Below are 22,553 nucleotides of genomic sequence, written 5' to 3'. Positions count from 1 at the left end.
CTTGATTTGACCGAGTCTCCTTTATTTGTAAAATTCAGTTAACATTGAAGGGAAGGTGGGTCTTCTTGGTTTCTAAAAAGAAGAATGCTTTAAAGAGAGATGAGAGGTACCAAGATGAAGACCAAGAAAAATAAACAGTGTGGTGTGCTGCTAAAAACAACAGAAAATAATGGAGGAGAGTCAAAGGCAAGGATCACAAAACAATGGGAAGAATTCACAGGATGAGAAGACTAAACAGAAAGGTCAGGTGAGGGAAGACTTAGTATGAAATTGACCCTAGGAGAAATTATTAAAAGGTTTAAATATGTAATCCAAAGCTCCTACTGAAGCAATAAACAAATTTAAAATAATTGTGATTAAAAGGAAAAATATAATGTAAAATATTTATTCAATAAAAATAATTTTATAATCTATACAGAATTGAATAAAAAGTACAAATTATTTTCACTTCTTTGCAAAATTGCATACAGTACAACTTGCAAATTGGGCTCAGCATTCTGTAAATATGGCCACATACCTGGATATGAACTTATTATCATCTTAAATAAGTAAAGGCTCCAGTTGGGTACCACAAACCTTGAATTAAAGTCCAGGGAAACATTGCTTTGGTAACATGAATAATTTGATTGTACCACAGTCCGTTTTATTAAAAAACATTAAATAAAATCCCTGGAACACCACTTTTCTATGTGTTTCTGAATAAACAATTCCCTCCGTAGCAAAACACGAGACACAATATAAAACCAGAGGCTGTCCTTTTATGACTTCCCTTCCCCTACTTAGTGTTCTGCTCTTGCCCTGATCAGAAAGGAAAGTGAATGGAAAATGGCCTATATTTATCTTCTTTCAGCTACTTCCAGAGATCCCACTTAGGCTAAATGACTATGTCAACTTTGGAATCTTGATACTACTATTCACACTGCTTACTGTGTTATTCTAAATAAGTCAACCACGGTTGTTTTTCAAGATAAGGCAACAAAGTCGGCTATAAAATGGCCTTCATGTCCCACATACACTAGCAGCCACTCGGCTTGCTAGTTACAGAACTCAATGCGCACATAATAACATTTTTCTGAGTACCTTGGAAATGAAATCACTAGCAATTTTTTATTTTCAGATATTCCAAGATGATCCACCCTTAGAAACAAAGGCAGATTTAATGTACAAAATGCAGGAATCAAGTCTATCCTAGTTTCTGTCCCGTTGAAATAATTAAAAAGAGGCTCAGTTTGTGAAAAGGCCTCATAATAATCCAACGTATCTAACTCCCGATGACATCTCTATCTCGGGTAAGAAGGACAAATAAAGAAAAGCTATAAATAGGGATGAAGATATTTTAAAAAGGACTTTTCATTTTATTTTTGAACTAAAAGGGAATATGAATACAAAATGGGCAACTTGTATCTTTAGCCCATACTAACTTTCCATCACTGAATTAAAAGTCCTTCATACCAAAGATCAAAATACAGGCAAACATACCGTAAGTTTTCTGATTCCGTCTCTTCATTTCAATGATTAGCAGGCCTCAAAACTTGCCTTATTTTCTAACTAAATGAGCTTCTCCGGGAAGCATACGAGTAACGCAAAAGTGTATTTCTAAAGACAACCTACACAAATACAAAATTGTCAAGATGGAAACAGAACATTCATACAATGAATTTTTAAAATAAAATTAGAAATGACGCACATTCCTAATACGGCAGAACGCCAAACCGGAGCAAATACTGCCAGTGGTGAGAACAACTTTCATCTGTAGAAACACAAATGCACACGAGTAACAGAAATAAGAATTAAGCTGAACAGAGGCAAGTGCTGTTGGAACCTGTTTCTATTCTGAGCTGTAATATCCCATGGCCCCGGGGAAGCCCCGTCCACCAGGCCCCGCCTCTGGCCGATCAGACAGAGAGAAGTAACTTGACCTACCAAACACCAAACCCACTCACTATACCAAGTACAAATGCCATGTGGTTTCTTGAATGCTCTTATTACTTGGTTTTCGAAATCAAGTTCACTTCTGAATCAGAAGAAAGTAATCCTTATATTAGCTTTCATAAATAATCCATGAGATAAACTTCACCACTGGCTCCTCTAAACAGTATTGTTACTCTAGGAACACAAGGTCCAGTCAGTTGGTTGCTTTGAAGCCTTAAAAAGCACATTCATAAATATACATCTACAGACTAAAACATAAATACACCCAGGCACAGTTGCTGTGCAGATTTTTGCTATAAGCAGCAGCTTGTCAGCGGTGTATTAAGACGTGGTTACTTGAGGACTCAATTCTGCATCTTCTTGCTTCCTGTATTTCTTCATAATAGTAACTGCACCATTAGCCAGGAAAACCACAGCGATGAGTGCAAAATACCCAGCGTAGATCAGGAACTGAAGGAGATGGGGAAAGAAGTCATGTAGAGAATTATCAATTAGAAGATGAGAAGTTTTATTTTATATATGTGAACAAAGCCGATCATTAAAAGTATATTCAGTTTCCCCATAAGCCTTCACAAAACCCTGTGTGCTCACACACCCTGCCAGGCTCTGACGAAAAAACGAGGCAGCAGAGCATGGTGGGACTGAAGCCCGGCCCGCCTCAGTGCGGCTCCTGCCTGCGTGCCTTCCTAGCCGTGGGACCCTCACTGAATACTGCATCTCTGAGCCGTGACTTCACTTACAAAATGGAATTCACAATATTCCCTATTTTACAGGGTTGACGGGAAGGGATGAGATCATGCGTGTGTTTACTAGCACACACCGCTAAGGCTGTTGTTTTCTCTTTGTGTTGCTGTAGTTGTTACAAAGGAATCACGGTCTCTAGCCTCAAGCTGGTAGAGAGCGACTAGCAGGCCAAATCCGGAAGACAAACAACTTCTGTTCTTCCCCAGAGGAGGGCAGTAGAAAGTTGGCTATATTCCATTACGGGATCACTTTCCACTTTTCATACGGATCTTCTCCAGGCTAACATTTTAATGTGACTATATAGCTTATCAACAGCTTCATCATCATCTTGAAAGAACTCATGAAACAACCATCCGCTGGCTCGTGAGCGCAATCCGGGTGCCGTTCTAAGTCTTCGAGCCAGGTTCTTTAAAATTTGGATACATTTTCCTATAGGAAAACTGTTGATTAATTACAGCAGTTAAGAGTTTCAGCACAACGTACACAATTCGAGAATTCCACCCACTATTTCTATCGCAGGATCACAAGCACTTAGTTTCTCTCCTACCCTCCATTCCAAATCTAAGCACCAAACCCTTGAGAGGTCTTCTCGAGGTTTTCACTGCCGGGGGTAACTGGGGAACACAGAGAAAGTGGTGAGCTCCCACTCCTCTGCTCCCCACGCCTACCTTTCTGAGGCAGCATGATCCAGGGAGGGATGATCAGGCTTTAGAGTTAGAAGCTGGTTTAAATCCCAGCTTTGCCACACTATTATTGACCATGAGACCTTAAGCAACACTTTACGTTACATAACGTCTCGCAGACTCGTTCTCTCGATGCCCAGGCCTGACAACAGCCCTGCATAACTCTAAAGGACCACGTGGCCCACGAAAGCCCTCAGTGCACATCAGCTACTATGATGACCATTTCTGTTCGAGCTCTTGGGCAAAAACAAAGTTAATGACTGCTAACACGGCGGGCCTTTGGATAGTGAGAACACTCGTACCTCAGTATGGAGGGAGTCATCCAGGCTGGGATGGCTGGGATGGGGGCGGGGGAGGCACTTTTTGGTTCAACTGCCCCTTTGGCCAGAGTACAGAGCAAGGCCCACCTACAACTCACAACACACGAAGGCTTATGCGACTATACACTTCCTGAATGAACGCGAGGACCCACAGTCTCTGGGCGTGTGTGCAGCTGTTTCCTTGATGGCTCACTTGTGAAGAATCTTCATGCTATTCATCAATGGCAAGTCATTACCTTGGTATTTGGGTGAGTGGCACTTCGGATAAAGGAGGGAGGAGACATACAGAACTGTGAGATGAAGCAGGGCGTCTCAAACATCAGAGGCAGTGTTCCATGCGCAGGATTAAAAACGGAGGGACATACTGGATGAGGAAGCGGAGAAGCTTGGCCTGGAAGGAACCAGCATTACTTCTTCGCTCTACCAGGCTGTTAAGTTACACTCAGAAATGTTCTAGGTCTTCAGCAAAAACACGATGGTCCCAACGTCCTCGAGGGAGAAAAAAACTGAGGAAGGGGTTGACTAAAGGCAGGAGGAAACATGTCCACCTCTCTCTGTCTCCACCCTTGGAGTTTGCTTCCATCCAGCTCCACGCTGTCACCCCAATCCAGGGACAACACCTGCAGTGTCGAAACGGAGATCTTACCTGAGTGGTAATGTCTAAGCCAAGGCCGCTGGAATCCACCACGATGAGAGTGAGCAGTGTCTGCAGGGCCAGAGCAATGAAGGTGTTCACACCGAACACAAGGGCATAGCGCTCCATGCTGAGGTTAGCGGCAATCTGAAAACTTAAAACACCAACCCACAAAAGAAGAACGAACAGGTAAGAATCACTTCCGAGGTAGTTAGAATTTTCACATCAATTACAAAGAGGAGCTCCTTCTTTCTACTGTCCTTTCCCTTCCCAACCAGGTGAAAAGCCCGTTGCTGCTAAGCGGTGTAAACCTCATGCAAACATCAGAACAGAGCAGGAATATCCGAACAAGGAAATCAATGAACCGCACCTAAGTGCTTCCTCAGGAGAAAAATATGCAATACAACGCTTCCTCCCGTTTGCCGCTTTTAACTAGAAATTTTCATTTGTTTGTAAAGAAACCAAGAGTTTATACTGTCATAAGTTTCCCAAATGCTTCTTTGACTCCAAATACATACGTTGCTATGGTGATGAGTAACATGTAGATGATTCTGAAGATGACGTAGGACGTGTAGCAAACCCAGATGTTGTGCACCGTATCCATGACGTACACGGAGGCAGCAATCAGCAGGGAAAACAGAGACAGCATCATCTCCCCCCACGTTGACCAGGATATTTTGATGTAACCCACTGCAAACACGGCAACAGCACCTACAAAACCAAACAGAAAACCCACCTATTTATTTTGCTAAACAAATGCTCTTTTAGTTAATTAAAAATTCAGCTTAGATTATTAAATTTTAAAACCTTGCAACTTATAGGGGAGCTCAAGGGGCGCCTCTGCCTTTGGCTCAGGTCATGATCCCAGGGTGCTGGGATCGAGCCCCGTATCGGGCTCTCTGCTCAGCAAGAAGCCTGCTTCCCTTCCTCTCTCTCTCTGCCTACTTGTGATCTCTGTCAAATAAATAACTAAATAAATCTTTTTAATAAATAAATAAATAAATAAATAAATAAATAGGGGAGCTCAAGATTAGGGAGGGCCTTGAAAGTGAGGCAGAGAATTTTGGATTCGATGGAATAAATACCATGGAGCCACGGAGAGACAAGGAGAGACTGAATGAGAGCATGTACAGAAATATACAGAAATGGTTTTGTACAGAAATACAGAAATCATGGGATGTCTTCTAAACACCTTAAGAAGTCAGTCAATGGGTGCCTGGGTGGCTCAGTTGGTTAAGCATCTGCCTCTGGCTCAGGTCATGATCCCAGGGTCCTGGGATCAAGTCCCACCTGGGGCTCCCTGCTCAGTGGGGAGCCTGCTTCTCCCTCTGCCTCTTTCTGTCTCTCATGAATAATAAAAAAAATCTTTTAAAAAATAAAATAAAATGGGAATATAATACCCTTTTATTTAAAAGAAAAACAAAAAAAAAAAAAACAAAAAAAAAAAACAAAAAACGACTGCCTTCAGCTCAGGTCATGATCCCGGGGTCCCAGGTTGGAGCCCCACATCAGACTTCCTGCTCAGCGGGGAGCCTGCTTCTCCCTCTGACCTTTCCCCTCTCATTCTCTCTCTCAAATTAATTAATTATTAATTAATTTTTTTAAAAAAGGAAGTAAGTCAAAAAATTAGAAAGGGGCAATAGAATATAATGGTCAAGGACACAGGCTCTGAGTTCAAATCCTAACTTTACTACTTACCACCTATCTGATCTTGGGCAACCTGTTTCCCTAACTATGAAATAGGGATAATAACCGCACCTATCTCAGGCACTTTGTGAGGACTGAGTGAATGTACATAAGTCCTAAGAATAGCATTTAATGCATATTAACACTTCACATTAGTTATTGTCAGAAACTTCCATATACTGTTTCAAAGTTTTATGTCAAGTAGCAAAAGCATCTAATAAATACAGAGATAATGGAAACCTGAAGAAAATTTTGAAAATCATTCCATTAGGCTTCCCTAAAGGATATAAAGAATTGAAGTTTGTTAATCATGCTGATCCATGACTTAAACACTGCTTAATTTCTTCGTAAATTACAAAATCAAAACTCAAAATAAAGAAATCATTCCTTGGGGATGCCTGAGTGGCTCAGTCCGTTAAGCATGTGCCTTCAGCTCCGGTCATGATCCCAGGGCTCTGCGGGGTAGACTGTTTCTCCCTCCTGCTCCCTCTGCTCGCGCATGTGCTGTATCAAATAATTTTCTTTTTTTTTAAAGAAAGAAAGAAAAAAGAAGAGATCATTCCTTGGGGTTACTTTGAATTTAGGAGGGGAGAGGAAATCTGATTACGGTTGACCTCATCACCTGAGGGGCAACTACCCACCCGCCCTCCTTACCCAGGAGGGTGGACACGGCCTCCACGCCCCCGTTGTAGATAGCAGCACTGAGAGAGGGCATCACCTGCTCCCACAGGCCCTGTGTGTAGTTCACCACTTGGAAGTAGCCGCAGGTGGAGAGGGCCCACCACACAGACCAGCAGAGCAGCGGCCGAGAGGAGTAACACATCAGGAAGTCATTCCACAGGACCTTCAGCGCCAGGAGACGGTCTGGCTGGGGTTCCTACACAGGGAAAAGGGAAGAAAGCTCAAACACTAGGAAGGCAACCACAGGAAACAACTGTTACGGACTTCCTTTTCTGTTTGACAGACATTTTTCTTTTTCCTGCTGAAAACCAACTGGTTGGTTATCTCTGTGCATACAAACAGTTTAGAGGTGAACCTCATTTTATTGTGCTTCCCTTTACCGCACTTTGCAAATATGTTTCTAACTACTGGAAAGTTTATGGCAACCCTGTCTCGAGCAAGTCTATCAGAGCCAGGTTTCCCAGTATTTGTCACTTTGTGTCTTTGTCACTCTCACAGTGTTTCAAACTTTTTCATCATGTATTTTTTATGGTGGTCTGTATCCGTGACCTCTGATGTTACTGCTGTCCTTGTTTTGGGCTGCCATGAACTGTGCCTACCGAAGACAGCCAACTTCTTCAGTAAATGTTGTGTGTGTTCTGACGGCCCCACTGACCTGCCATTTTCCCGCTATTTCCCTCTCCTCAGGTGTCCCATTCCCTGAGGCACAGGAATTAATAACCCTACAACTGCCTCTAACTGCAACTTCTGTAATTTTTTTATTTCCTTTGTCTAGAATGTTCTTCATTATTTTTCTATTCAAATCTTATCTGTCTCCCAAAGTCTACCTCAAATACCAGGTCTTTAGGCAAAGGAGAACCTCTGGATGTAAACAGAACCTCTGAGTAGGTATAGCTGGGTGTTTGCAAGGGGAAGTTACAATACCACTCATTTCTCAGCCCTGTTGTGCACAGAGGGAGACTAGTCTGTAGCCAAAACAACAGCTAGGATGGAAATTTCCAAGCCTAAGTTTGCTTCTTTTCTTAAATGTTTTTGAAGGACAAAATCCCAACACTAACTCTTGCTATGAACAACAAACACTTTCATGATGAAAAGGAGCCTATCATTATCTCCTTAGCTGTTGATATTCTGTGATCCAAAGCACAGTAAAAACATACAGAGTGAGCCTTAACTGATGGGAACAAATAATGTACATTTGTTTTTAGGAAAATAAAACAAAACAAAATTTGGGTCAAGGATGGGGCGCCTGGGTGGCTCAGTGGTTAAAGCCTCTGCCTTTGGCTCAGGTCATGATCCCGGGGTCCTGGGATCAAGCCCCACATCGGGCTCTCTGCTCAACGGGGAGCCTGCCTCCTCCTCTCTCTCTGCCTGCCTCTCTGCCTACCTGTGATCTGTCAAATAAACAAATAAAAAAATCTTTAAAAAAAACAAAACAAAACAAAACAAATTTGGGTCAAGGAAGCATAGCTGTTGAGGCAGGTTTACAGTTGGGCAACAGTGAAGTTCTAGCCAAACATAAAAAGCTTCGAGGACTCTCTCTCTTGCTATGGCCTGCTGTGCACTTATTCTGTTCCAAGAATTATTCTTGCCTTAGCCTGGTAGCTTACTGAGCTCTCATTCCTAAACCAGAAAGTTGGGCATTAACAACCTGTTAAGAGTTGACCTGTCTTTGGCTACTGTTTCAGGGAAGAAGACACTTCTCTCAAGTTCAAGGGCACTAAGCTGTAACAGGGCAGGTTGCAACCTCGTAGGGCTACACACTCCCTCCCTCCCATCCCAGCTCAGATACATCCACTGGCTGGGATCTGACTGGAGATATCCAGAGGGAATGGTACGTGACCACAAGGAGAGAAGAAGGGTCGAAAGGCAGACTATGCCCTTCACATAAGACTCTCTACCATTCTGGCTTTGTGCTTGGGGCCAGCCTAGACGGAAAGGGGGACTACTGTCCCAACACAAACCGTCCACCAGTCACTGTCACCATTTCAATTTCATTTCCTTAGATTCTGAAAGCAAAATATTTTGTTATGAGAAGACAAGGAAGATAAAGATCACATACCATGGAGCAAAAAAACCCATACAGTTACAAAACTACACGTAGACTGTAATTTCATGTATTATAAAATGTATACCTACAAATACATACTTACGTATATGTGAAAAGAGATGTTTATTAAGGTCACTCGACTATTAATGGTGGTAGTCTACTATTGTTGGGAGCAGATCAGATGATTCAGACTTTTTTTATGTAGTTTTCTTTTACTGTTTAATTAAAAAATGGAGTGTGAATCTTTTTTTTAAATTTTTTTTTATTTGATAGAGATTATAAGTAGACAGAGAGGCAGGCAGAGAGAGAGGAAGGGAAGCAGGCTCCCCGCTGAGCACAGAGCCCGACGTGGGGCTTGATCCCAGGACCCTGAGATCATGACCTGAGCTGAAGGCAGAGGCTTTAACCCACTGAGCCACCCAGGCGCCCCTGAAGTGTGAATCTTTATAAAATCAGACTTTTTCCTACTAAATGATATATTAGCTATATATTGTACCCACAGCGGCTCATGAAATTAAGTAAATAAAGGCTATTTTCTCCCTAAAATGTGAGGGTAATCTCAGTGGAGCGAGAACCAAGCAATGTTCCGCAGCTATCTATGCCTACTCACACCACCCCTACATCCAGTTTCAGGTGCCACTTAATGAAAGGTTCTGACGTGGTCTTCAAGAAAAACAATAAAACCTCGGGAAATTCTTTCTCTCCACCCAGGAATAGGGGTCTCTAGTACAGTGGTTTTTGAAGTTAGCTGGATCTGGGTTTGAATTTTGACCGTGCTACTTCCGTTGTGCCTTTGGGTAAGTTATCTGATGTAAGCTTTCGTTCCCTCAACTGTACAAGGGGGGCATTGATTCCCACATCACAGAGTTTTCATAAGGATTAAATGAGCTAATGAATCTAAGATTTCTACTACAGAATCCAGTACCCAGGTCAAAACAAATGGAGCTGAGGCTATAATGACGGTAAGGAAAAACCACAGGAGTACACCTGCCTACATGCAGATGGAAAAAATTTCTAAATCTTGGGCTTTTTACTATAAAATGGAAATGAATATTTACTTCAACAGGCTTTTGAAAGAACTCAATGGGTGTTACTGGGTATGCAGCAAGTGCTCAATGAATGTTGGTTTCCTTTGTACTCTATCATGGCTCACTGAGACAATCAACAAATATTTACAAGCACCCACACTGCATGTTTGGCGATGGTCTAGATTCTGCGAATACAGCAGAGAAGTCCCGCCCTCGTTGAGCTGACATTTTGGTTCAGGGAGACAGACGATAAACACACACATGAGAGGGCTTACAGTCGGAATGATACTATGAAGAAAGGGTCGCAAGGGACTGTGGTAGAGAAAAGGAAGGCTGGTGAGAGTGTTGAAAGGCTTTCTGAAAAGCTCATGCCTGAGCGGATACCTGAGTGACACAAAGGAACCAGCCATGAAAATCAGAAAGAAGGGCAGTCCTGACTGAGACCTTCTGGACTGAAGTTCTAAAGTGGAAATAAGCTTGATGGGTTTCGGCCAGTGCCACGTGAGCTAAGGTCAGATTACAGGGGGATTCCCAGGCCACAATATGAGTTTTGGATTTTCTTCGACACACAACAGGAAAATGTATGGGGGCGGGGGTAGGATTAAGTAGGGTTTATTGCCCGAACAGTGAAGATTTAAGTCAAGGGCTGGTGACTGCAATTAAACCACTTCTATGACACTATGTGTTCCTAACTATAGAGGGGACTGGACAGGAAAGGAAAAGGCATTCGTGTGATACCTGGGAATCTGAAGAAAAATGTACTTTCAGATCAATTAGCTCATCAAACTCCGCATTCCAGAGCTAAGGAAAGTTCAGGGATCATCTGGTTTCACAGTCTACAGTTAAGAGTAGCCTCAGTTAAAGAATTAGTGGTGGAATTAGTACCGGGTTCTGGAGACACCTTTCATAAGGTTCAGAAAACCAGGGGGAACCGATTCGAACTAAAAGGTTCTCTGCAGCCCCACAACAACCATCTACAGTGAAGGCACAAGGCTATTCTTGATTACTCAGGTATAATGATAAAGACAATGGAAATGGAACCACAGAGTGCCTGGGTGGCTCAGTCTGTTAAGCCTCTCCCTTCTGCTCAGGTTATGATCTCAGGGCCATGGGATCCAGCCTCGCTCGGACTCTCTGCTCAGCAGGGAGCCTGCTTTTCCCTCTGCCTCTCTGCCTACTTGTGACCTCTCTGCCAAATAAGTAAAATCTTTAAAAAGAAAAAAAAAGAAATGGAACCATGTATTGATTACCTACTACGAATACTCATTTGAGAGCCTTACTTTGCCTCTGAATTTCATACATGATATAACTCTGTGAGGCAGATAGAAGGAGTAAAGAAACAAAGTGTCAAAGAATTAAGTAACTTGCCCAAGATCACCCTGCTGGTAAGTACTAGAACCTCCGTTTGACCATCTTCAAAATCCACTATGGTGTGCTGCTAGAAATTATGTAAAGTACAAAGTGGAAACATTAATGTTACATAGAGCTCAACACACACATACACAAAAGAATGCTTACTCATCCTAAAGGGCATCAGTCTGCAAATAAAAGTATGGGCGTGTTAACAGGTATCCTCCCAGTAATCATGCGTCAGGCCCTGTGCTAAAGAAGGGACTTAATTTTCATCATGTCTAACGGATGAGCAATTTAAAGTAAATCAGGTCGGACGCTAGGCCGAGCACAGAAGGAATCCTGTTTCCTATTTAGGAAAGAGAATCCCTGGCTGTGCTGGAGTGTCCACAGCGAGAGGCTCGTTCTGAACAGAACTCACAGACACTGGAGGGTAACTGGTGGACGGGGCTGTCACTTTGACTTCCACTTCATTTCCCCTTTCCATCAAGTCAAGATCAAACCATCCCCCACCTACCTACTCTTCTTTACCACGTTTACCACAATTACGATTTACACAGTTCGGTTGTGGGCTCTATCAACTTAAAATGGCACGGCGGTCCCCGCGTCCATATTCTGGCTTCTTCAAGCCTGTCAAGAGAAACAGCACTACTTTCGCCCTGTACAGCTGCCAAGCAGCCCAACAGCCTGTTCCGTGCCAGCAGCACAGCCAAGGATACGAAGGAACTGACTTGCATCCTTTACCACACTGCACCCGCCAGGACGGTTCGACCCCGTCGTGAAAGACCTTACAGCATAACGTACAGATCAAAGTGGACCTCGTACGTTCTCTTCAATGACGTCACAGAGAAAGACCTCGTACGCTCTCTTCAATGACGTCACAGAGAAAGACCTCGTACGCTCTCTTCAATGACGTCACAGAGAAAGACCTCGTACGCTCTTCAATGACGTCACAGAGAAAGACCTCGTACGCTCTCTTCAATGACGTCACAGAGAAAGACCTCGTACGTTCTCTTCAATGACGTCACAGAGAAAGACCTCATACGTTCTCTTCAATGACGTCACAGAGTCTATCAGTGCGATTCCGCACACATCACTCATCTCTGTTCCCAATCCCTATCTCCAAAATGAGAAGGTTGATGACATTGAAAGTCCCTGGTAACTTTCAGATACTCTGACCGTGCTATGGCCTGTGGTCAGAATCACTTTCAACTCTAAATTTCACAATTCTTCAGCATATCAAGTACTGACATTTTGCATGTGTATAAACAACAAATGTCAAGTTGGTCTAGGGCAGAGTTTTCTAAATGTGGGTTATAACTCATTAAAACACAATAAAATCAATGTAGTGGGCAGTGATCTGCACTGTAAAAAAAAATGAAATGAATGACAAATAAGATACTATATATTCATTACATTTAAATTAAAAAACTAAAAATAAAACTGAAGTTTTATTCATAGAATGAATTGAATGGAATGTATCAATAAAGTATTGTGCAGTAAAACCTTTGCTTCAGTTATATAGAAAAAACACACACCTATGGGCAGAACTTGTTTCTATGTAAGATGTGTTTCTTACTCACGCTCAAAATGGTTTAAAACTTCCTGGTCTATACAAATCTTCAGAAGTATGGCCAGTGTTAATATTGAAGATATACATAGAGGTATTATGCAAATGTATATACATATTAATTTTCGCTACAGCCATTTTAACACGTTTGAAACAGAATTTAAAAGGGGTCTTTATTCCTTTTTTTCTACTCCGTAAGATCAGGTGATTTTAACTCTTTCCCCTTCCATCAACTCTGTTGGCTTGCTAACGCCACTTAGCAAACTATGAAGGAATCAGCACTGCATTCTTACTTTATCCAGGTATGACTGATGCTGCCCGCAGGTGCCCGAGGAATAAAAGTGAGTTTTATGACCAGAGTCACCGAGGCTCAAGCTCTTTGGGAGGATAACCTAAGCTGCAACTAGTAACGGTAAGTGAAGAACAGGGGTAGGCATCAGAGAGTCATTAGATGCCACAGGGAAACAATCTGAGTTAACTCCACATGGGAGCCGAAAACCACCCACGTGGGTGCTCTACTCCCATTCAGACTACAAGGCTTACAGACCTACACAGTGAGAAGGTTAACAGGTTATTTCCAAATACGTCCCATGAAAGCTAAGACTAATTCAGTATCACTGGAATGAACCTTGCCCCTCACAGAGTATAACCTGTTGGAAAGTTAAGCTTTTATAAAGAAGGGTGAATGAATGGGGGAAGCAATCAGTATTCCTGGCTAGCCAGAACGTATGGATGGATTATTCTGATGCCATTCCTGAGAGACAATTTCACATTCACGCTTTTAAATGTATTCCATCATCATCTTAAATTTTCCTCTCGTGATTGTCTTCCTCTGCGCTGTTCCTTACTGCCCCTCTCTGGGAAAGTGTCACTTGAAAATACAGCTGTCACTTCCAGCCCTGAAGAGGAAGTTAAGCTCCCAACCTTCAATACTCTGGGTTTCGATTCAGAACGGGAAGTAGATATTCATCATTAATTGGAATCATTTCATCTATCATTTAGCAACTGAGTGCTTTCTTTATAGACCAAGTTCTGGACATAGAGGTGAAGAAGACACAGCTCCTGCTGTCTACCTCTGGTACGAGCAACGTGACGCTGTGCAGTCTGACTTTGGAGGTCGCTCACTCCAGGATAAAACACATTCGGCATCCCTAATATAAGTCAACCTTATCTTTAATCAGTGGATGAATGAACCACTGGACCAATTCAGGATAAAAACCGGGATCCAGATGAATTCGAAGTCTAGCAAGAGGTTTCCTGTCCGTTCTGTCACCACTGCTCCAGCAACCACAAGACATTTAAGGCTAAACTTACCGGCTCCTCCATATTTAGGGGGATTTTTGACTCAATGTCCTCCCACCCAGGAAGGTGGTTAGAAGCTGAGGTGTTGGTTACAATGCTGCCATTTTGTGCCTTGATGCCATTCGTCCTCTGGCAAGTGGAAGGAACATGGTGAAAGAAAAGGCTCTTCTGTGGCATAGGCAGAAACCAGGCCACAGCAAAAGCCACAGAAACACAGGTAAGAGAGATGACATTCAGACTGAACAGGGACCAGCCTGCCACGGAGACGAGGATTTGCCCCAGGACAGAGCCCACAGTAAAGCCCACCAAGGTGGCACTCCGACAGTAACTTGTGACTTTCTGGTACATGTTCAGGTCTACCACACTGTAGATATAAGAGTAATAGGCAATTTCAGTGGCTGTGGCGATGCCATAGAAGAATTCCAAGAACTGAATGGCCAGCAGTCCCTGGGCGTAGAGCAGCATGAACCACGTAACAATAAGGCTGAGTCCCTGCAGCAGAACAACAGGCTTATAACGGAGGTAGTCTGTGGCGAGGAACACTGGAAACAGCAGCACCAGGTAAGAATAAGTCCATACTGGATAAATTTCATTGAAGACCTGACAGAAAAAGGAAATTAAAAAACCCGTTAGTGGTATCAATGGACCTGGAATATTCATCACAATGTATTCTTATAAAACAACCTACCCATACCTCTAATAAATCATCTTTATCAACCAAAGAAACCTCAACAACAATTCTGATAATTGTTTGGCATATAATTCCCTGTTTTCACCCCCACATCTTTTTCTTAAAGTCCTCCCCCTTCATCAAGGCCTGGTTCAAAGCCACCCTGGTCTGGGCCAACTTTGCTGGAGCGGACAGTGTTCACGGTGCAGTCCCTGGAGCAAACCTAACACCGCTTCGTGGGTGCCCATCCCCCCAGTTCCCACCCAGCACTGCTTCCTACCCACGGCTGCACATCTCCCACGGAGCTTTAAAAAATGTGCATGCCTCGCCAACAACGTCCCAGGAGATTTTTGTCTGAGCCAGAGCTGAGGACCACAGCCTTAGAGGGCAGACTCCTGAGGGCTGACTTGCTGGCCAATGCTGACCTGCATCCCCTAGCAACCAGCATGCTGCGTGGACCGTACTTGGCTCAGTAACTGTTTTGGAAACAGGTAAGTGTTTGGGAATGGTCATCAATTCTTCCTTCTAGCCCCAGAATAGGGAGCCTTGATGCTACTGTTTGATTAGGTTTCTCGGATTTTAAGTTTCATTGCTCTGAGGGAACAGGTAAAGAGGATAGTTCTGTCCTAGTCTTGACGGAACAATTATCTGTGGATGATAGGATTATAGGCAACTTGGATATCCTTCTTTCTGGATTGTCTATAATATGAAAAGGACAGAAGTTTTGTTTTCTCTTTAATGGAATTTTAAAATTGGAATAAAGTAGAAATAATCTCTAAAATCTCTGAAAAAATCTCTAATTTTTTCTAAAATAAAAAATCTCTAAAATAATCTCTAAAATCTTTCACCATACAGACTCCCCTGGGATTTCACCCCCATCATTCACTGTGTGATTATCCACAAGTTTTTTGTTTAGTTCCCTTTAGCCTTCGTCTCCACTACCAGTTTAAGAGGCATAAACCCTACATCACAGGGCTGCTTGTTGCAAGGATTAAAGGACAGGACAGATACATGCAAATCACTCATTCCCTCTACTTAGAGGTCAAGATTGAGAACTGAAGCTGAAACAGACCCTCTGGGACAGTATGAATGAAGTAATTCAGCTGACCTGACCCCATTCTTCCAGGATCCATCACTGTAGGAGACCCTCCCTTCTTTGACTCCTACCCATGTCTAGCAAGGTCCTGGGGATGTTGGTTTTTTAAATGATCGTTTCAAAGTCTAGATCACTGGACCAGATCTTTCTTGAAGTGCTTGCTGAAAGGCAGCCTGGGTAGCAGGCTAACTACTTTGCCATGGAGCAATCTAACTTGAGACTCTGGCAGTCCAAGGCCAAGGGCAATTTTCTTTTTAACTCTCATGTAGGCTTCAGTTCACCCAAATGTAAAACGGGCTAGTCAGGGTCAGGGTTTAGAGGAATAATCCGGTAAACAGTTACTGTAAAATCTTTTGCCAGTGCGGAGTATAACTACAAAAGTAAAACATCATCTGAAATACAGTCCAGACTTGGTTTCTGTTTTTGACTGGCCAGATATCAAAAATAATTTGTCTGACAATCTCTCCTCCATGAATTTTAGCCCAATTTGTATTTGTATAAATCATTTGTATAAATCATAAATGATTATAAATCTCCACTCGCTGGATCAGGAAATTTCTTGCTCCTGAATATGGGTATGAAAAGAATAATCGAGAACTGTAAAAATGATTGTTATTTGAAAGCGTGTGAATTTTAGCAACTGAGGTCAGACACCACCACGACCTAGGACACCTCAACAGAAAACCAAAGGGGACAGGGTACCTTTGAGATAGAAGCAGTGACTTCACAGCGGGGTTCCATTAACAACTCCCCACCCTTTCTTTTTGCCTCTGGTTTTACAGACAGTCTCCTCTAGTTTTCTTAAGTGTGAAACTGCCTCCTCTGACTCCACTCGCTTCTTCACCTTCGCATTTTCCCTGACCTGTTTTTCCCAACACTACACCCCAAACCATTAGCCATCAAGCCTTAGCTTTAGAAAGAATCTCCGTCACTTCCTTCAGTACCCCACGTTCTCTTGTTCCCCACACTCCCTTCAGGACTTTGACTTCTTCACTCCCGCAATATTGTCTGTACGTGCACATGTTCTTTTTTTTTTTTTTTTTTTAAATTTTTTTTTTTATTTTTTTGACAGATAGAGATCACAAGTAGGGAGAGAGGTAGGCAGAGAGAGAGAGAAGAGGAAGCAGGCTCCCCACCAAGCAGAGAGCCCGATGCGGGGCTCGATCCCAGGACCCTGGGATCATGACCTGAGCGAAAGGCAGAGGCTTTAACCCACTGAGCCACCCAGGCGCCCCACGTGCACATGTTCTATACCTTTCCACAACGGCTGTCCCCAGATGATTAACAGCTACGTTTTCATTATAAAAAACTCATCCTTTAAATTATCAACTTCACGTGCTTATATTTATGAGACTCATTCTACTCCTCACAGAAAACCACAATTAAGGTAACAAAGATGAGGAACAGGAACCTGGCCAGAGCGGCAATGCCTGGAATAAAATTAAAGGTGGGTCAGGGTGGGGAAGAGATGAGTTCTCTTTGACTCATTCTAAATTAAAAAACCTGACTTTTCTCTTATGAGAGAGAGGTCACTCAAGATGAATGTCCCTCTCACGATGTTATCATTATAACAGCAAAGGTCTACTGACTTACCACCCACTATGCGAATCCCTACCTCACTGCATTTAATCCAAACAACAAGCCTAAAAGGTAAATGCTTTCATTACCTCTGTTTTACAAATGGAGGAAACTTGGCCTTATAAAAGGGTTAAGCAAGTTTAGCACTGGCAGAATGAGGATCGGAACCTTGATGCTCTGATTCTACCACAAGAAAATGCCTCATTTCTTCAATCAGAAAACTCTTGTTGATCATCTGCTGTGTTCCGGGGCTACTTCCAGTGCCCGCAGCAGCTTTTTCAACCCGTATGAAGGTGCCTTTACAGAGCTTCCTGAAGAGATAAAGACCACACAAGCTCCGGAGCTCAGCCACTGGATCTCCAAAAGAAAATCCATTCTTTTTCAAATGCCACCACGCACAAACTGTTACACCAAAATATGTTTCTCCAGCAGATACTTTTAATCCTAAAGGGAAACCTCCCACAAGACAAAATGCGCAAATTACAGACTTATTGTCCATGCTCTGGACAATACCCGCTTATCTCAGGTAAAATCTGCCAGGTGAGCAAAGGGAACTGATTTTATCAAAAAGGTACCTTTTACCATTCTTTGGATCAGAGCTTGTTTGTGCTTTGTTCTGAGATACAAAAGTCAAGAGAAAACAGATGTTCATTTCAAGCTCTAATTAGGATTTAGACTTTATTTTAGAATCCAGTTTCAATTAAATAACTAGTTAATAAGCTCTGATTTGCACAACACTTTAAGCTGTGTGGATTACAAAAAATAAAATAAAGTCTTAGTTCTTCAGGAGTTCTGAACCTAATGAGCAATATATATTCCTATGTTATTGATAAGGAAGATAGGAAACATGGGGTTACTTCTTTGAGGTGGCCCCTGAAGGAGGACAAAGTTAGGGGTTAACAGAAAGATATCAATAGATAGGTATGAGAAGCTTATTCCAAGAAGCGATCACAACTTTGAGTACAGACTGGTAGGTGAGAGACTGTGGACATGCTGGATGTATGACGAGAAGACTGATGTGGATGGCAGGTGGGCATGTAGAGGAAGAAGGCAAGGAGAAAAAGATGTAGCAGGAAATAAGGCTGTTAAGGAGGTTAAGAGCCAAATTCTGTAGGACTCTGAAAAGATGAAAGAATAAGAAACCGTTGGAGATTTAAAACTCTGTTTTATTAAATGTTTGGCTTCATCTATCAGAACACTGTCCATTTTTAATGTGTTTAAATCTTAGAAAGTATGTGTGTGGGGGCAGTGCTTGGGTGGCTCAGTCTGCTAAGCGTCTGGCTCTGCTCAGGTCATAATCCCAGGGGTCCTGGGATCCAGTCCCACACTGGGCTCCCTGCTCAGTGGGGAGCCTGCCTCTCCCTCTGCCCACCAACCCCCACTTATGCCCTCCCTCTCTCAAACAAGTAAATAAAATCTTAAAAAAAAAACAAAAACAAAAACAAGGGACACCTGGGTGGCTCAGTTGGTTAAGCGGCTGCCTTCGGCTCAGGTCATGATCCTAGCGTCCTGGGATCGAGTCCCACATCGGGCTCCATGCTCGGCATGGAGCCTGCTTCGCCCTCTGCCTCTGCCTGCCTCTCTGTCTGACTGTGCGCTCTCTCTCTCTCTCTCTCTCTCTAATAAATAAATAAAATCTTTAAAACAAACAAACAAACAAAACAAAAACAAAACCTTAAAAATGGTACCTGGAACAGGTAATAATTTTTTCCTGAAATCTAAGAAAAAAATCCTTTGAGGGTGCAAAGATAGAGGAAATTCCGTCCTCCTTTTCCTTCTTCTGCCTTTAGACTCGGTTAACAATAGCTCCATTTAAGATGATCTACGTAGGCCCTTCTAAAGTCTTACAAGTAAATACACGCTTAACACAAACGCACTGACCATGACCTGACATTCACGTTGCCTGAAAATCATTTTATTAACTGCCCACTGGTGAAAGCAAGCATTAGGCCAGGAAGGAGAACAAGCTGTTCTATTTATTTCTGTTTTTAGATATTTTAGAAACCCAGAGTTCCCAAGGTGGACAGAGCCATACTGTGCCTGAACACCAGTATCAGCCAAGGTCCAAGGTCCTCCTAGACAAACGACCTCCTTTCTAGACCACTGGATTTCTTTCCAAACTCTGCCCTCACACTCCTCCTCTTGCAGTCACAGAAACCGTGCTATGTGTTTGTTACATAATCCGCCAATATTTACTGGGTCCAGCACCCCTGTTCTACTCCAATGCCACTGAAGGTGAACGAAGCTAGAAAGCTCCTGATTGGACAGGCACATGATGACACATGACAACTCGTCCGCCCAGGGCATGTGACAAAACAGATCGGCTTTCAAGCAGCACCAGCGGGAGTTCGTTTCTCCCCCAGCGCCCCTCTCTCAGGCCAGGTGCCCGCCCGGTGCCGGTCACATGGCCGTTCCATCAGCAGCTCAAGATCACTGCTGCTTCGGTGACTGCACTGCAGGAGCAAGTGCTTGCAAGTCACTCTCGCGTATTCTCTGCGGTAACTTTCCTTTTTTTTTTTTTTTTTAAGATTTTATTTATTTGTTTGACAGGGAGAGAGAGATCACAAGTAGGCAGAGAGGGAGGCAGGGGGTGGGGGGGAAGCAGGTTCCCCGCTGAGCAGAGAGCCTGATGCGAGGCTTGATCCCAGGACCCTGAGACCATGACCTGAGCCGAAGGCAGAGGCTTAACCCACTGAACCACCCAGGCGCCCCCATCTGCAGTAACTTTCTTGTAAAATCGCTGGTTCCCTGGGGGTAAAATGCAACCAGTGTTAAAACTCGGACGGGAAGGAGGACCTGCGGCCGCCCTCTGGCGGGGGGGGGGGGGGGGGGGGGGGTCCTTCGGACTGAGCAATGGAAGACCTTGAACTGGGTGAAAAGCGATGCCACCTGCTGGAGTCGGACAAGGCAAGAAGACCAAGCGGAGTCGCCAGTCTAGGAGTGCACGGCGACCTTCCCCTCCCTGAGTGTCCTTGAAAGTGGACGTGGGCAAAGCGACAACAAGCGGGACTGGGAGTGACCCGCTCGCAGGGACAGTGCGCGGCTGCCCCGCGGGGCGATCACTAACACAGAAAGGTGACCGAGTTTATGGGGGTGGGCGCTCACCCCCGCCCCCGCGGCGCTCTGGCAGGGCGCGGTGACCTCGCTTTCCCGCCGCGGCCGAGGCGCACCGCGCAGGAAGGAAACCAGTACTGTCCACTGCGCGATGCCGTCTCGGCGTCCGCCTGTGCCCCGAGAGGTGGGCACGGGGGTCAGCAAGCCCGTGAACCAGGCCGCACCCCTCAGTAATCCAAGCAAGTTAAGGGCTGATGGGTCTGTTGTTCCGTTCGGTCCTTAATCTGAGGTCCTCCGGCCCGTGGAGTCAACAAAGCACGGTTTGGGGGGAAGACGCAGCCGCGCGGGGACACGATTCTTTCAAAAACCACGGGTTCGGGGGCGCCTGCCCTCGGCTCAGCGCGTGCTCCCAGGGTCCCGGGATCGAGCCCCGCATCGGGCTCCCTGCTCGGCGGGAAGCCTGCATCTCCCTGTCCCACCCCCTGCTGGTGCTCCCTCTCTCGCTGTCTGTCAAATAAATAAGTAAATAAAATAAAAAAATAAAAATAAAAAGCCGGCGGGGCGCCTGGGTGGCTCCGTGGGTCAAGCCTCTGCCTTCGGCTCAGGTCATGATCCCAGGGTCCTGGGATTGAGCCCCACATCGGGCTCTCTGCTCGGCAGGGAGCCTGCTTCCTCCTCTCTCTCTCTCTCTGCCTGCCTCTCTGCCTACTTGTAATTTCTGTCTTTCAAATAAATAAATAAAATATTTAAAAAAAATAAAAACAAAAAAACAAAAAGCCGGGGTTCCTCGGCACCTGGCTGCCTGCTTTCAGTCCAGAGCCAGACACCAACTCGCCCGAGCCCCGAGGACAACGCGCCGCGCCCCCTCCGCCGCCCGCGGGAACTGCAGCCAGTCCGAGCGCCCGCGCCGCGGCCTCCACACGCCGCCCCAAGCCCACGCGCCGGGCCCCGCCGCGCCCCAGCCCCGCGCGCCGCACACGCCGCCAGGCCCGGCCGCCGGCGGGAAAGCGCACCGAGCCGCCCCGGCTGCGGGAAGGCAGCGCCCCCTGCGCAGAAGGCGCCCGGCGCTGCTCCTCCCGCGGACCGCGTCCCCGCCGCCCGCCGCCCGCCCGCGCCTACCTCCCGCTCGGTCAGGTTCTTGTCGGGCCCCAGCAGGTAGGGCGTCAGGAAGGGCTCGGACGGCCGGAGGCTGGCGAAGAAGCCGCAGGCGCACAGCAGCGCGGTGGGCAGGACCCAGCCCCCGCGGGGCACGCGGGCCGAGCGCAGGAGCGCGGTGGCCGCCGCCGCCCGCCGGGACCCCGGGCCGGGCACATCCATTCGCCGTGCGGAGGCCGCGGACCCGGCCCGGCGCCTGTGCGCGCCCGCTCGTCCTCCGCCCGCCGCAGGGAGGCTCCGGCTCTGACGCTGCCGCGGCGCGGAACGCTGCAGTCGCGAGCGGCGCCCTTCGCCAGACGCCGCCTCCCGGGGCAGCCCTCCAGTCCCCCGCCGCCGCCGCCGCCTCCCATGCTTCCGCCCGAGCGCGAACGCGAGGCCCGCCCCCCGCCGCCGCCGCCCCCGCCCCCGGGCGCGCAGCCAATCGCAGCGGACGCCTAGACGCTGGCTTCTCTCCCATTGGTCGCGGGCTCCGAAATGCGAGGCGCGGGCTGAGCGCGGGTCGGCTGACGTGCGCCGACCTGCGGGGCTCGGCGTGAAGGCGAGGAGGGCGCCGGCTGGGCCGCAGCGCAGGCCGGGGCGGTGCGCATCGGTCAGGCGGGGCCGGGGCGGTGCGCATCGGTCAGGCGGAGAGCCGGGGCGCACGCTGGCTGGCGACTCGCCGTTCCTCCCTGAGGGCCTGCCGCCCTCCCCCGCCCGAAGAGAAGGCGCAGTTCCCCACGCGCGCTCCCGCGCTCCCAGTCAGCGTCCCTCCGGGGACTGTCCACACCCCGCACCTGGCCGGGCGGCCAGGGCCCCGCCGAGCCGGAGCCGGGGGCGCGGGAACGCCGGACCTTTCGGGCCGCAGCCGTCGCGTTTTCGGTCGCGTTCATCCGCGGGGCCGGGCGTCAGCTCCGGGGGCTTCCCCGAGCCCGCGGCGGGAGGGCGCGCAGCCGAGCCCGGGGCTTGAGCTCGCGGTGGGCCTCCCGCGGCCGGTTCCGGGGGAGCGGCGGAGCCGGAGCCTGCGGTGGGCGGCGGGGTGGGAGC

General features: G+C 46.2%; 1 protein-coding gene across 3 annotated transcripts; it reads right to left on the bottom strand.

Moving 5' to 3' along the window:
• Nucleotides 1-371: 371 nt before the first annotated feature.
• On the bottom strand, nucleotides 372-21,822 carry SLC19A2 (solute carrier family 19 member 2). 3 transcript variants are annotated; one of them, XM_045982319.1, is made up of 6 exons: nucleotides 21,495-21,822; nucleotides 13,990-14,577; nucleotides 6,654-6,876; nucleotides 4,832-5,024; nucleotides 4,326-4,467; nucleotides 372-4,070 (listed from the first exon to the last, which is right to left on the bottom strand). In XM_045982319.1, the coding sequence occupies exons 1-6, from the start codon at nucleotides 21,690-21,692 to the stop codon at nucleotides 3,999-4,001; spliced, it is 1,416 nt and encodes a 471-aa protein (XP_045838275.1). In that variant the 5' UTR covers nucleotides 21,693-21,822; the 3' UTR covers nucleotides 372-3,998. The 3 variants fall into 3 exon arrangements, with proteins under 3 accessions (XP_045838275.1, XP_045838274.1, XP_045838273.1); XM_045982318.1 differs by having other exon boundaries at nucleotides 372-2,382; XM_045982317.1 differs by having other exon boundaries at nucleotides 372-4,467.
• Nucleotides 21,823-22,553: the final 731 nt, after the last annotated feature.

This window comes from Meles meles, chromosome 17 (assembly GCF_922984935.1).
Source record: "Meles meles chromosome 17, mMelMel3.1 paternal haplotype, whole genome shotgun sequence".
Taxonomy (NCBI): domain Eukaryota; kingdom Metazoa; phylum Chordata; class Mammalia; order Carnivora; family Mustelidae; genus Meles; species Meles meles.
This window is presented reverse-complemented; position numbering and strand designations above follow the sequence as displayed.